The 15,421-nt window shown below is 50.9% G+C and overlaps 1 protein-coding gene across 1 annotated transcript in view; it reads right to left on the bottom strand.

Moving 5' to 3' along the window:
* The window catches only part of LOC144159374 (uncharacterized), a 153,961-nt gene extending 139,037 nt beyond the window's left edge, over nt 1-14,924 (bottom strand). Inside the window, exons 1-2 of the mRNA XM_077690815.1 lie at nt 14,873-14,924; nt 14,427-14,777 (exon numbers count right to left, since the gene is read on the bottom strand). Coding sequence (XP_077546941.1) covers nt 14,427-14,777; nt 14,873-14,924 — 403 coding nt within the window. The remainder of the gene's footprint in view (nt 1-14,426; nt 14,778-14,872) is intronic.
* Nucleotides 14,925-15,421: the final 497 nt, after the last annotated feature.

Raw genomic sequence — 15,421 nt, 5'->3', positions numbered from 1 at the left:
AGCCGTGTCGCCTCCGACAGTGGTGCATCGTCCGGCCCGGTCGGTGAATATTGTGGGACTCTGTCTCTCATTTGCATCGAACTGTTCGTTTTCCTTTTAGTTAACTGCTCTATTTCGTAATATCTATCGGTTAACGCTCCTGATTGTATCATTTTGTCTAATTTTGAACTGTTGCTCGCATTTGTATTCCTTCTAGGTTACCTCTCGGTTACGTTATATGTCCTCGTGCTTGTATAGTGTTTTGCCTGTCCAAATGTAAATCTTTCTTTTGTTGTTCGTTCAAGGCTGTGACTCATTCTTACCACTCTGGTCGGCGAAAGCCGCACATCAGACGGCCACCCCCTTTGTCACCTGTGCCTTGTAGATTCGGTGGGGTTGTTTGCTCGCTTGAGTCGACTCCCCACATCTTCTAACAGCGCACCCAATTAAGGAAACGGTGACAGTGCATGTTCAGCGACTCAAGCCCTACTATGATCCGCTGGTTCCGTCGTCACCATGAGTCGCCAGGATGGCTCCCTCTTATCAACGAGGGTGATTGTAGCGAAGAACATGAACACCAGAAGATGGACACTTTCCCAGTGGCTATGTTCTATCCTAAAATAGCAGTTGGTAGATAGTCTTCCGAGAAGGTTATGTGTCATGCAGCGCTTTCGGAAGTAGACGAAGAGTGTGCTCGCACAGCTCGGACCTCAGCCCCGGTTGGCTACGCTCGCTGGGACTCTGCCTGACTCGACGACGTGACCTTTTGCAGTTGCAGGTGCCAAGAAACGTCACCACTATATATATATATATATATATATATATATATATATATATATATATATATATATATATATATATATATATATATATATTGTGGTGCAAAAGACTTGCCCACTTAGAGCATGCTATCAGGCACTACGAATGACGCACTATGTCCCGTGTGGGTATGCTCTGATACGGTGGCCATGGGTACGTGGTGAATGCGGACTGTGAAGACGACGAGGGGGTAGCACCGGCCTCGGAGAGAACGCGCCACGATCTCTGATAGCTCGCTGCATCGTGATCATCGCTCCGGCTAGTCTCAGTGCCTACCTGAACACCGTCACCTGGAACGATACCATTCCCTGCCAATAAACACCTCTTCAATTGGTGGAGGTGCTTGTACTTGTACCCGTTCTTGTACCCGTTCTGTGCGACTCAGTTCCGGACGCCACAGTGCTGCTGAGCCCTTCCGAGCTGTTTTGCCTCCGACAATGCTTCCCGCTGCCGTTCGCAGTTTTAGAAATGCAGCATTGGTTCAGCTCCATATTTATTTTCAACCCCTATTCCTCTCCAGCTACACTGTTTCGTGGTGAGTGCCTGGGTCGTGTAGGAGAGATTGACACCCTCCTCGTCACCGACGTTCCCAATAACTCATCGGACGTTTCACTTGCTCTCCTCGACCCCTCCGCTCCAGCCCCGGATACCTCGGTTTTCCTCCGCTCAATCGACGAGAGTCTTCCTGCGCCTGAACGAAACCGACTTCTCGCCATGCTTCAAGAGTTCCTCTCGTCTTTCGACTGCCAGACATCCTCCTTGGGACGCTCATCTACGGTTACTCACCACATCGACACGGGAACTCACCCGCCATTACGACAACGGCCGTATCGTGTGTCAGCCAAAGAACGTGGCGTTATTGACAGTCATGTGGACGACATGCTTGAACGTGGCGTCATACAGCCTTCCAACAGCCCGTGGGCGTCACTGGTTGTTCTCGTCACAAAGAAGGACGGATCCATTCGCTTCTGTGTTGATTATCGCCGACTCAACAAAATAACACGCACGGATGTCTACCCTCTCCCCAGAATCGACGATGCCCTCGACACTTTGCAAGGAGCCGAGTTCTTTTCTTCCCTTGATTTAAGGTCTGGCTACTGGCAGGTCCCCATGGCGGATGCTGATCGGGAGAAAACGGCCTTTGTAACACCAAATGGCTTGTACGAGTTCACCGTCATGCCTGTTGGCCTTTGCAACGCGCCTGCAACGTTTGAACGCATGATGGACAATATTTTGCGGTGCCTAAAGTGGAAAACCTGCCTCTATTAACTTGATTATATTGTCGTCTTTTCTTCCGATTTCGACACGCATATTACCCGACTCCGACAAGTCTTGAAATGCCTCACTGGTGCAGGACTTCAGCTTAACCTGAAGAAGTGTCGCTTTGCCGCCCGCCGACTTACAATTTTAGGTCACGTTGTGTCCAAAGATGGCGTCAGTCCTGATCCTGACAAACTTCGTGCGGTCGCCGAGTTTCCGAAGCCCACCACCACCAGGCAGCTCCGAAGCTTTATCGGCCTCTGCTCGTACTTCCGACGATTCGTGAGGAACTTTGCGTCGATAACGGTACCTCTAACGAAGCTTCTGAACGGGTCCAACGACATCGCTCATTGGTCTTCAGACTGTGACGAGGCTTTCAAAAAGCTCCGTTTTGTGCTTACGTGTCCACCGATCCTCCGCCATTTCGACCCGTCGGCCCCTACTGAGCTTCATACTGACGCCAGCGGTGTTGGCCTGGGCGCTGTGCTCGCCGAACGGAAATCTGGCTTCGACGAATACGTCGTTGCTTATGCGAGCCGGACACTCACAAGAGCGGAGGAAAACTACTCTGTCACGGAGAAAGAGTGCCTGGCTATTGTGTGGGCCATAAGCAAATTTCGTCCCTACTTGTACGGCAGGCCCTTCGACGTAATCACCGACCACCACGCCCTATGCTGGCTATCTTCTTTGAAGGATCCGTCTGGTCGTCTTGGAAGGTGGGCCCTTGGCTTACAAGAGTACGATATTCGAGTGCTCTTTCGATCTGGCCGCAAACACACCGACGCCGATGCGCTCTCACGCTCTCCTGCGACCGCCGACAGTGCCTTTTTGTCATCCATAGACCGAATTCTGTTCTCTCTGTCACTTGACCACATGCCTCGCGAGCAGCGCAAGGATCCCTGGATCACTTCTATTTTGGACTGTCTGACAAACCCCGCTTCGCCAAACGCCCCTCGAGCTGTACGGCGACAGGCCACTCACTTCGCTATTCGTGACGAGCTTCTGTACCGCCGAAATTATAACGCACACGGCCGGAAGTGGCTCCTCGTTATTCCACGTCATCTCCGTTCAGACATTTGCGCATGTTTTCACGCCGATGCGCAGTGTGGTCATGCTGGTGTACTGAAGACATACCGACGTCTCCGCATGCGGTACTATTGGCGTGGAATGTACACTTTTGTCACCAAGTTCGTCCGTTCCTGCGAAAAATGTCAACGCCGTAAGTCCCCACCAAACAAACCGCCGGCTCCGTTGCAGCCCCTGCCGTGTCCAGTACGACCTTTCGACCGCGTAGGAATCGATTTGTATGGGCCGCTCCCCTACACGGCTTCTGGAAACCGCTGGGCCGTCGTCGCGGTAGACCACTTAAAGGAGCCATGAAGAGAAAACACAAGTTTGGTTCATTCAAAAGATTGTCTCGTTAGAATCATACTGACACCACTTTTAACGTAAACTTCGCTCAAATAAGCTACATAATTAGGAAAAACGGGAATGGTCATGCGACCCACCAGCTCATTTCCTGCAACAGAACCTGTGATGTCACATGGGCTAAGCTCTGCGATTGGCGGAGGCTGGCAGAAGCAGACGCAAATTAGGTAGAGCTTACAAACTAGACGAACGAGCGATTTGCGCTTAAATTTAGGGCACATTCTTTACAAAGCAATAGGAATGATGGGACAAACAGTGGAAGTTACGAAAGCACATGTAAACATAGAAGTGCTGATGCGTTCTGCTGTTCGTACTGCGCAGAGCATGCTTTGGTTTAGCTGCACAGCACTATGGGGCTTGGGGTTGTCTCAGACGACACTGGCCGATTGACGCAAGCAACGGTGTCTTACGTGACCCCATTTGTCGAGCGAGCACTGTTTCAGGGAACGAATATTTTCTCCCAGAACAAAAACAAGCCAGGTTTAAATGCGGGCAAAAACAAACCAAACGCTTGCCACGGTATGGTGGCGCCATCTAGGTTACGGAACGTAAAGAAACGCGGGAACAAACCAACACCGCTACAGGGTGGAGACAACCTTTGAACGGTCCCGTGCCGCCGCAATTGGGCCAACGGGCTCAACGCGTTATTCTTTTCGTTTCCCACGAGACCTAGCAACGCGAAACAGACAATATGATTCAAACTTCTTCAGTAAACCGCGTTGCGGCGATAATTTTAGCGCGGTTTTGACACAATGACTTGCTTCGGCGGCGAGCGAGCAACCGAACATGGCGGCGCCAGCGTTACGTGTCTCTACCCTGTACGGCGGATGCGTGAATGAAGGTATTCTAGGCTGCAGAGCGGTCGGTTCCCGTGATGTCACTTGGGACCACGAAAACGCACGATTGAGCGGGAAAATCAAAATTTTAACCTAAATTGTTTAATTTCTCAGTGAATAAAGCACCGTTTGTATCCGGATAAGCGCTGGGGGCACTATAAAACACGAAATCTTTCGAATAAAACCAACTTGCATTTTCTCTTCATGGCTCCTTTAACGAGATACGCTGAAACCGCGCACTACCAGCCGCTAACGCCCGCGAGGTAGCCTCATTTCTCCTACGCCGGTTCATTCTTCGTCACGGTGCCCCTAGAGAGTTGCTCAGTGACCGAGGCCGTGTGTTTCTATCTGAAGTAATTGAAGCCCTGCTCGCAAAGTGCAACGTTATCCACCGCACCAGTACTTCTTACCATCCACAGACCAATGGGCTCACGGAAAGATTTAATCGGACACTGGGCGATATGTTGGCAACTTATGTTTCGGCAGACCACACCGACTGGGACCAAGTTCTTCCGTACGTAACTTATGCGTACAACACCGCCACTCAAGCAACTACGGGGTTTTCGCCTTTCTTTCTCCTCTACGGCGGCGCGCCGTCATGTCCGCTCGACACCATCCTGCCGTACCGACCAGATGCATCTGAATATACCCCCGTATCACAGGCATCTCGACACGCCGAAGAGTGTCGCCAGCTCGCCCGGGCCCTGACTTCCGAGGAGCAATCTCGCCAGAAGCAGCGTCACGACGATGGAACACCACCCCCTGAGTTCGCTGCCGGTTCTCTTGTGTGGCTGTGGATACCCTCGACTGTTCCTGGTCTTGCTCAGAAGTTGCTGTCCAAATATCATGGTCCTTACCGTGTAATCGAGCGCGCATCCCCAGTGAACTACGTAGTTGAGCCGCTCACGTTGTCTCCGGACCTTCGTTGTCGCGGTCGCGAAACTGTGCACGTTGACCGTCTCAAGGCTTACCACGAACCGATGGTTTTATCTTGCCCTTAGGTCGCCAGGATGGCTTCTTATGTCCGCGGGGGGTAATTGTAGTGCAAAAGACTTGCCCACTTAGAGCATGCTATCAGGCACTGCGAAGGACGCCCTATGTCCCGTGTGGGTATGCTCTGATACGGTGGCCATGGGTACGTAGTGAATGCGGACTGTGAAGACGACGAGGAGGTAGCACCGGCCTCGGAGAGAACGCGCCACGATCTCTGATAGCTCGCTGCATCGTGATCATCGCTCCGGCTAGTCTCAGTGCCTACCTGAACACCGTCACCTGGAACGCTACCATTCCCTGCCAATAAACACCTCTTCAATATATATTACACGGTGAATCAGAATGCGAAATGCGGGGAAGAGTCCTTCATTCTGCTTGAAACAAATATACTTTTGAAATGTTTGAGAGATAGAAAGGGGAGAAAACATGCCCGCCGGGTGGGATCCGAAACACGACCTTCAGAATACCGGTCTGGTGCGGTAAAGCAGCCTCCCCCCCACCCCCCCCCCCCCCCCCCGCACCCGCTCTCTGGGCCCGCTCAAATGGATTTCTTCTATAGTTATGGTACACTAGTTCTTCCGTGGGCTTGGGGGTGGTAGGCAGCGTCCCTCCGACTCCTCCAGGTGAAGGGAGCATTTTTTTAAACCCCCAGGCCACCACTTGAGCGTCTACGACATGTCGGGAGTAATCGATGAGCGCAACGCTCTTGGGGTAACTAAGGCACCAAGATTGCCAGATGATTGATTTGATTGATTGTAGGGTTTAACGCGCCGACGCAACGCAGGCGATGAGGCGCGCCGTAGTGGGGGGCTCCGGATTAATTTTGACCACCTGTGGATCTTTAACGTGCGCTGAAATATTGTACACACGGGCGTATTTGCTTTTAGCCTCCATCACAAAAGCGGCCTCCACGGCCGGGAATGGAACCCGCGTCCTCGTAACCAGCAGCACAACGCCTTAGCCACTAAGCCACCGCGACGGGCAAGATTGCCAGAACAGAGACCCTCGCTATGAAAATGTAACGAATCAGAATGGGAAACGAGGGGCCGGTTGAATGAAGACAGAAATAAGGGCAGGCAGTCGAGAACACCATGGAAGGCAAAGAGGAAAATGTCGTAGACAATTTATTCTTCTTGAAACAAATATAATTTTTGAAATGTTTAAAAGAGTCAAAGAAAGTGGAGAAAAAGATGCCTGCCGGGTGGGACCCGACCTCCAAAAGGCTGGTCTGGGGCGATAACCTCTACGTATCGGCGGAGCTGTGCTCCCCACAACTTTATGGGGCGTTTATGTGGAGGTAATTATTTCCTGCGCTTGGCAGTGGGATCCAGCGCCACTCCGAATATTCGGGGTGAAGGGGACCTGCTTTTTAACCCCCGGGCCGTGCCTCGAGCGTCTACGACATGTTGGGAGGTGATGAAACGCAGTGGCCTACTATGGATGTAATTTCAAAAATTTTGAAGCTGTTTGCATTCTAATTAAAGTCGGCCAAACAAGTGCTTGTCTTTTGTAGTGAGGTCGGGCTCTTATAAAACCCGAGGCGTTAAAATGAAAACCTGAATTTAAAAACTAGAAGCTTAGTCGACGCTGACCTAGACGAAAGAAAACTGTCCCTGAGAGGCACTAGAATTGGTGCAAAATTTGTTATCATGAAGCTTTGACTCAGGGAGAGTTATGATACAACTCGCGGCCTCCCTGCGGATGCAGTTATATAGGTTTAGTCACGCCAATGCGCGAGCGTGATCAGGCAGGTGCAATTGACCTGCGGGCGTGTTCGCCTCCTCCCAATACACGTCGAGATTCGGAGGCAGCGAACGCAGCCGGGAAAGAAAAAAAAAACAGCAAATATTCAGCGAAGCTTGGCAGGCTCGTCTTCGACGTCTTTTTTTCCCGCGTTCTAACTGAACAAGGGAATGAAGTGGCTTCGTCGGGTTCTCCCGGGACAGTTGTTATTTCATCCACAGCCCTTCCGTGCGCTCTTCCCGACTTCGCCGGCGAGTCTCTGGGGGAGCTCTTCAGGGGACAATAAATAAGGCGGCCTTCTTTTCTCGCTTCCTACACTCCTTCACCCCAGCGGAGCGTGACAAATATATTAGCGCTACCCGGGGGCCACACGGCGGGATTTCGGTCGAAGCGACCTGCATACCTCCGCCGCGACGACGCGCTTGGGCGCCGGAGCGTACCGCCAGCAGCGATGCCCAAATGGCGGCAACCACACGGTGCGCGTAGTGTGGGGAGCCACGCAAGAAACCGAGTGACACGCCCAAACGGCGGAAATTGTACCAAAGGCCCTCGGCGGCCACGTGACCCTACACGCGGCGCAGAGATACGCCTCTGCGCACGTGATTCGAGCGGCTGTGGGGCTCGCCAAGCTACGGCGCGGGTCATTCCCGGTACTAGCGAAACGCTTGCGTATACGGCCTTTCGGAAAGAGAGTCATGTGTCCGTATCAGGTCTCTGCTCACATAAAGAAGGAAAAAACAGCTTGAAGGCGATTTAACAGCCTTCGAGTTATCTGAGGTATTTTCGACTTATAATATTGAAACAAAAATAACAAGGACACCTACGCACTCCATATCATGTAGTGATTGCGAAAGCATTAGTGTCCAATTGCGGAACGCAGACCTGTGCTCTCATTATTGTCATCATCCTTTACCTTCTGTGTGTCTTTTTTCTTCTCTCGGCTTTTGCATCACAAAACATTGATTGGTTATGGCCTTATGGGGTTTAACGAGCCGACGCTACACAGCGGATGAGGCGCGCCATAGTGGAGCGCTTCGGATTAATTTTGACCTCCTGGGTATCTTTAACGACAGAACGAAGAAAAGATGCTATTTAGGGCGGATATACCTTGCTCTTCGCCTAATTCCAAGTGTGTAATTAGCATACTTTTGTTATGTTGCCCCAAGTGGTCGGCCGCACCCTGAGCTTTTCGACCAGCAGCCGCGCAGAGGCCTTTAAATGTCCCCCCCCCCCCCTCTATGTATGCGTGAATGGGCGACCACCGGTGATGATGTGCGCGCGCATGAACGGTAACGGCTTTGGCACAAACGTTGCTCCAGGAGCCCGCCACTACGAAGGCAACAACGAGCGTTTTTCTGCCCGCCATATTTTGTGTGTCGTGCTTCGGCCAGTTTGTGTATTTTGTGTTCTACGGATGTCGGATTTTCGACCAACGTAGCAAACGAAATCCTTCCAATAAAAATTACCGATGGCTGGTTGAAGCACGCGATGGTGCAAGGGAAGGCTGGCTTTACTGTTTAGCCGTCTGCTGATACTTTTCCAGGCCTTGTTTTCCTGGCGGATATTTTTTACGGAGCCGCAAAAATGACAGTCGAGCGACAAATAAACACATCATTTTTTTTCACAGCTTAACTTTTTTTTAACTTAGTGCGCGCATCATGTCGAAAACGTCACGCCTTTGTCATGGGAAGCGGTGATGCGCTGCTTTCCAACGGATGCGGCCGTCGTGCTCGGGCGGCCTTAACGTCCGCCGGTTACGCGGCCGATCTGCTCCCGTCCGGAGAAGTTTAGTTGAAGCGCCTGAGAGCACCCTGCACATTGCGCCGAATCGCCAGACCGACGTGTCGCAATAGGGCCGTCGTACGTTACGGAAGCGCGGCTAAATTGGTCAGCCAACATTGACATGTGCGTGACAGCTCTGCGCATTTACGCAGTGAGACAGCTCTTCAGGCGTCGGCGCCACATGTTTTTAAACAGGCATCGCCTCCGAGATAAGATTGCCATTTCAGCTGTCCTATATGCGACATATACAAGCTGTAATAGGGTCATCGGCTTCAAACCGACGTGGATAATGTTATCTCCCCAAACACGCTAACTTTAACAAGATTTATAAACGAAATCGCACAACTACGGAAGTTACACTTTTGAAGTCAGCCTTCTCCATTACGTTGTTCGGTTAACCAGCTTTATCGGGTCAACACTTTCCGTTATTGGGTAACATCTTGGCAGTGATGCATGCTGTATTGGAGAACCATGGATTCATTTCGGCCGCCAGAGGCTCTTCGACACTCTACAAAATTTCCTACATACGGGCGCCTACGTTCCACTCCTGCACCAAATAAAAACAAAATTCGCTGCAGCCCCGATACCAACAACGTCACGGGCAGGAATGAGCTGACAAAGTGGTGATAAGTGGCATGGCGGATAAGCCTCCATGGTGGGTATGTCCAGGAAAGAATATTTGACCGAGGGCGTCCCTGGAACGTTGAAAAAGCTGTACTGGTAACTGTCGACGAAACGCTTTTACTCTGAAGAAAATTCCAGCTTGTCTGTAGCGAAAAAATTGGTTGGTGCAAGGCTTTATCCAGCCAAAAAGGAACAGCGGAAACAAAGCAACCAAAATCGTCGTTGAGTGCGGACAGCTTCGCATGCCCCCCAGAAGAGCTTCGCGACAAAACAATTGCAATGACGAACTGAGTTCTCTCGGCGTACGTTCAAAAATAACACAAGAGGTCGCGGAAGAGAAAATAAAAAGGGTTCGCAATGCGTTCACCGGTAACCCCGATGGGAAATAGGGTCGCTTCTTTCATTTCAGTGTAGAAAGGTCGGCGGCGCACATTCCACGAAAGACAGGGAAGAAACCCTCGAAAAGGCTCGCTCATCCCGACCCAGGGATGTCTCTGAGTTATTGTCCATTTAAGTGCTTTGTCCGTTATAAAGTCGAACGTTCACGTTAGAGCTGATTGAGAGACGCAGTCTATCTGTTACGACAATACACATGGGGCAGGTTAAAAAAAAAAAACACAGTAATCCCAAATTAATGGTAAAGGAACCGAAACAGATTTAATCGGTGACTCAAGCAATTAGCAGGGACAGCAAAAATTCATTCATGCCAATGCAGGACTAATTACTCAACAGCAGCTTTGTTGACAAGTGTCAAAGCAGAATGTTAAGTGCTGTCCTCTTAACAATGGCTAAAAAATTGCCTCGGGAAAGCGAGCACGGTGCAGCAATGCGGGAGCCTCCGTAGCCCTCTCTACAAGCACAGCTTTCCATGAAAGGTCAAGTGCGCCATCTTGCACACGTGTCGACACTTGGAGTGAACTGTCCAACGAAAGGCGCAAAAGGCCATTCCGGCCTTTGTAACTGAGCCCGTTGGGCGTTAATAAAAATGCATTAGGGTCGTTTCAATTCTATGTACTAAAAAGAAAACGAATGATTTCCAATCATCGCAAGCACGATGCCGCACATAATCTGGGGCCTTTTGTTGCCTTCTTTGTGAGAAAAGTTTCACGTGCAGGTTTACTAAATGAAAAATTTAATTCCGCAGCAGACACAGTTGAAAACGTCGCAATACCGAACTAATACTGAATTGTTCTCGCGACGCACCCGCTCGAATAGGCGGACTTTTGAGTTGTGAGCTTGGCCTATGGTAATCAAGAATAAAAAGAAAAAAAAAATCGCGCCAATCCACCCCGTGAATGTGGTCGGAAAGCAAAGCTGTAAACGGCACCCATAACGATTACTCATGCGACGTCACTTAAAATCACTCACATCGCTCTACAAATAGTAAAACCAGAGAGAAGTGAAATGCACTTAACCACACCATTTATTACTTCAAAGAGATATTCTTGGTAAGGTTAAATCAATGCATGATGCATGAACGGTGTTTGGTTGAGTTGTATTGGTGTAGCAAGAGTGGAAACTTTTTTTATTAAATCAAAGTAAGCTCCAACCCGGTGTTAGACGATCTGACTTCTCCGTCTCTGCGCCGTGGACCGAGGCGACGAGAGTTGCGGCTGAGAAGGAGGAGGAAGAAATACTTCTGTTCAGATTTCTGAAGGGCCCAGAGTGCAGCCTTGGGGAGTGATTCCTTCTTCTGTGGGGCCCATATGCAGTCTGCGCGGCCTGTGTTCTGTGCAACCGCTGAAGCTGGGCAGGTAGCGAGGGCCTGGACAGCAGCATCTCCCATTGCTCTTGTTGGGTAGTTGACGGAAAGAGAGGAGGGTGCTCAGGGCTAAAGTCGCACACCCCGATTACGGGGCGGAGTATTCCTACTTCTGAGAAAAATTTACATTCAGCGTCGTAGCGATTCGGATGGATTACGTGAAGATGCGTAGGCTGTGGGAAGGAGCCCGGATTGTATGAGCCGTAGGGTAGTTTGTTGTTCTCTGGAAAGGTCAGGGTAAGGCGAAGGTAGGGTCTGTCTCAGAAGGCGATAATGCTGGATTATCTCCCTGGACGTGAAAAGCGGGTGACTGTCCTCGTGCAGCTCCATAGCACGGGAGGTAAAAGCGCAGGCTTGTTGGGTGGGCGTATTTGTTGCCCTCCATTGAAGCGTGAGGCGGTGTCCAGATGAGCTGAATGGAACCGATTGGGGAGTGGTTTTTTAGCACGCACAGTGCAGGTCAGGACACCCAACCCGACTGGTAATTCCAGTAGGCTTGCTGGGAATCGGTGACTACCCTCCGAACCCCTAGTTGAGTGAGAGCCAAGGTGATGGCTGCCTCTTCTGCTTCCGTCATTTGTTGGGTCCTAAGCGAGGTACACGCAAGGAGGTTGGTTCTGGAGGTAGCCACGATGATGGCGTATTGCTGCCCTCGATGTTTGGAGGCGTCTGTGTAGATAACTGCATGAGCCCCACCGAGGGTGCTGTTTAGCGCTTGAGCCCGTGCTTTTCGTTGCCCCTCGTCATGTGAGGGGTTCATATTTCTAAGCAAAGGGAGCATCTTTAGTTTTAGTCGCCAAGAGGCTGGGAGTACATCAAGCGGAGTGACATTTTGGGCTGCCCAGCCAATCTGGTGAAGCATGCGGTTACCCACCGCAGTTCTGAGTAGGACCTTCTGGTTAGAAAGATGGCCTCCTATCAGCTCTTCCACCGTGTTGTGGAGCCCGTGCTAAGCAGCCTCAGTGTGGACGCACTCATTAGAAGACCAATGGCCTGCTCAACCGCCTTTGTAATCATTATGTAAAGCATCTCTATGTCTTCCTCGTCGAGAAGGAGATAGGGGTTTGTCGTAAGTAACTCTCGAGAGGACAAAAGCTTCAATTAATCGAAAGGTACCGGATTCTTTTAGGCCTCGCTTCTTGGTGGCAACTCGCCTGATCATGTGTATGATCAGATTAATGCTGTTTTTGAGGCGCTGCAAGGAGACGTCACTCTTGGTGTTGGCCTGGTAATGTAGGCCCAGGATCTTGATGCTGGGGTGTGGAGTGATGGCCTGGTCATCAAGGAGTATTTGAATGAATTCCTTGATTTGGCGTGAGGGCGGACGACGAAGAGCTGTGATTTTTTACGTGAACACTGGAGGCCACAGGCTTTAGCACATTGGCGTACTAAAAATGAGATTCCATGGATTGGTGTGAGCTTCCTTTAATTTTTGTAACTCTTAGCACATGAGCAAGGTGCGCACAGGGCCGCTAGACGGGCGTGAGTGGTCGTGTGACGCTTTCACGTGGCATTCAGCGAGAAGGCAGGGGGTAAACCCGTAGGTGTGCTTGGTGAGTACACCATTTGTCTTCCCGTGTTCGCGTGCGCTCGTAGCTGAATCGGTAAGACAGCGGGCTCTCGCTTTGTTAGTCTATTAGTTCTAGGTTCGATTCTTAGCGGTGCCGGTAAATTCTTTTATTTGTTCGCTGGAGTTTTCTGGTGACACCAACGGTCGCGAAAGAACCCTTGGGGGGTAGAGGTAGAAAGCTTTGCTTTAAAAGGAAAGCTGCCGACGGCAGGAACGAGCGCATCATACACATTGCGATACAAGCCGCCTACCTTCCGGGAATCAACACAATGCTCAGTGTAAGCTATTGTGAAAGTACAGTAACGCACTGTTCGCGCTGCCGAATCTTTTGGTGCACCCCTTTTGCCTGCAATGTTCTGCTTTGGCCGTAACACCGAGTCCCCGCGAAAAACCACACCTTTACTGGGAGACCGGTCCCCAAGGTGCCAGGCAGGTGCAGCTGCGCACTAGCTCGGTACCCCGCCCCAACCGCCCACCCCCGCCCGCCATGTCCTAACCCAGATTGTGTCCCTGTCCACCCTTTCTGGTCAAGCCAACCGCAACGACGGTCACCCAGCTTCGGTCTGTGCCCAGTGTGTGTTATCCTCCTTACCATAGTGTTATCATTGGGCACGTGACTGCATAGAGCTACGACAGTTGCAACCAGGCGGGAGCGTACCATTAACAGGTCGCTGCCTCACAGAAGCGTCACATTTCGTTAGAACTCTTCCAAAATATTTTGTTTTACATTCTAGGGCCGGCAGGAAAGCGCACTTGTTGCGCATCCCCACACTTCGTAACGAGAATGTCACTTATGTACAGGGCTTAGTAGATAGTTGGAGAGGAATTAACACCAAGTGGTTCTCATAATGGAGGCGTTGACGGGAGCTGTACGTTTGTGCACGGAAAGGGTAGAACGTTGGTCACATCGTCCAGGACGCAAAGAGTCCCAAACCCAACAATTAATAAATATGCCATGGTAAGCAGCCTTTGTTTAGCGTTACCCGCTGCCAGATGGTTTTTGTGAGCACCTTCGGAAATTATTAATAAAGTGTTTATTTAGGCTCCACGAAGGGAAACAAACCACATACGGCGTACCTGTAATCCGAGTAATTTGCAATTAATAAATTAGCTTCTTGCAAATAATAATACACTTCTTGCAAATGAAATTTTAAGAATTCCTGGAAAAGTTTTAGGAATGTCATTTTACTGCATCTGCCACCGCTATATCTCCACACAGCTCGCCAAATGGCCCATTCGGTGCTTTAGGCAGCAAAACCGGACAATCCTGACAAAAAATCAACGCATAATTTTCAAGCAAGGCTCACCATTCTTGTAACAATCTGGCCCGCCGAACTACTGGCTGGGCTTTCGTAACATTGCCTATATTTCAACTCATAGTTTGCCCGATCCCTCGAAGCCTTCAGAAACTTTTGAAGTGGCGTCACGCACACCACATTGAAGCTGTGGACTATCGATTTTCTTCGAGATCAAAGCGGCAGATTGTTTAGCCCTCGACGAGTCTGCGTGCCTTCATCAACCAACGGGCGTCCCCAGTTGGTTCATCAAGGCAGCCGACTGTGAATCTGGTGGTGATAGCCAAGATAAAAGTAGCAAGCCGCGGCGACGTCGGGAGAAAGGGGGCACTCACCAACCACAACAAGGTGCACGGAGGCATTGATGGAGGCTCCAGAGGCGAAGGCCACCAGGCAGAAGTACACGTCCTCGTCGTCGGGACGCACTTGACCCAAAGAGAGGCGGTACGGCCTGCGGCCCACGGAAAAGTGAAGCCGGCGTTCCTCGCGCGCTCCACTGTGCACGGTGTGCCTCGCCTGCACCAGTGGCACGTTTTCGCTGTCCACGCTGTAGATGAGCCGTGTGCCGCGGTACCACTGCAGCAGCACGGGCTGTTCACTGCCGTCCGCCGCAGGATCAGCCCGGCACGGCAACCGCGCAGTTTCTCCGTGCAGCGCCTCGACCACTTCGGGGCCCGCCGTCAGAGCTGCGAGAGGGAGGGAAAACATTGCCAACCTCAGCGCACTGTCCACACAGGGAGAAAAAAATAGAATCCGCATTCACAATATTCTGCCCACTCGCCTGTGCAGTGCTCGCGCTCAAACAAACACGTGAAGGTAGAATTGGGTGCCATGAACTAAGAGATCCCATGGGATGGGCGTTGATTAGGTAGAGTGTTACTTCAGATGGCGGATGAATCAGGCTAAACAGGCGCACCAGAACATGTGAAGCAACTGGGCGGATGTCTGTGGACAGCCCACCACAGGCAATTCGACCTCAAGATCCCGAAGAAACCTCGGGGCTTCCTCGTATCCGTACTGTATGCACCTCTGGATTCGTATAACTCTGCGGAAATGAGGCGGCACATGCCGCTGCCCGAGTGCGCACCCTCGGGATCATTTCCAAAGAGAGCCAAGACCATAAAAACCCTATACCCTCCAATCCTACGCGGACTGCCTCTCTGACTGCATACACGAGCGTCAGCGGTTCCCGCCACACACACCCTTAGGGTGATTTAAAATTAACTCAAACGACGAATGGCTTGTCATCTTTAATTTGCTCGAAATGGTTTACATCTTCCTTGATGAGTTTAAAGTCCACATTGGCGAATATTCTCCTCGGACAAAAATT

Source organism: Haemaphysalis longicornis, unplaced genomic scaffold (assembly GCF_048455015.1).
Source record: "Haemaphysalis longicornis isolate Haplotype H1 unplaced genomic scaffold, Haemaphysalis longicornis Haplotype H1 scaffold_1, whole genome shotgun sequence".
Taxonomy (NCBI): Eukaryota; Metazoa; Arthropoda; class Arachnida; order Ixodida; family Ixodidae; genus Haemaphysalis; species Haemaphysalis longicornis.
Note: the sequence above shows the minus strand (reverse complement) of the source record. Positions and strands in the feature narration are given on the sequence as shown.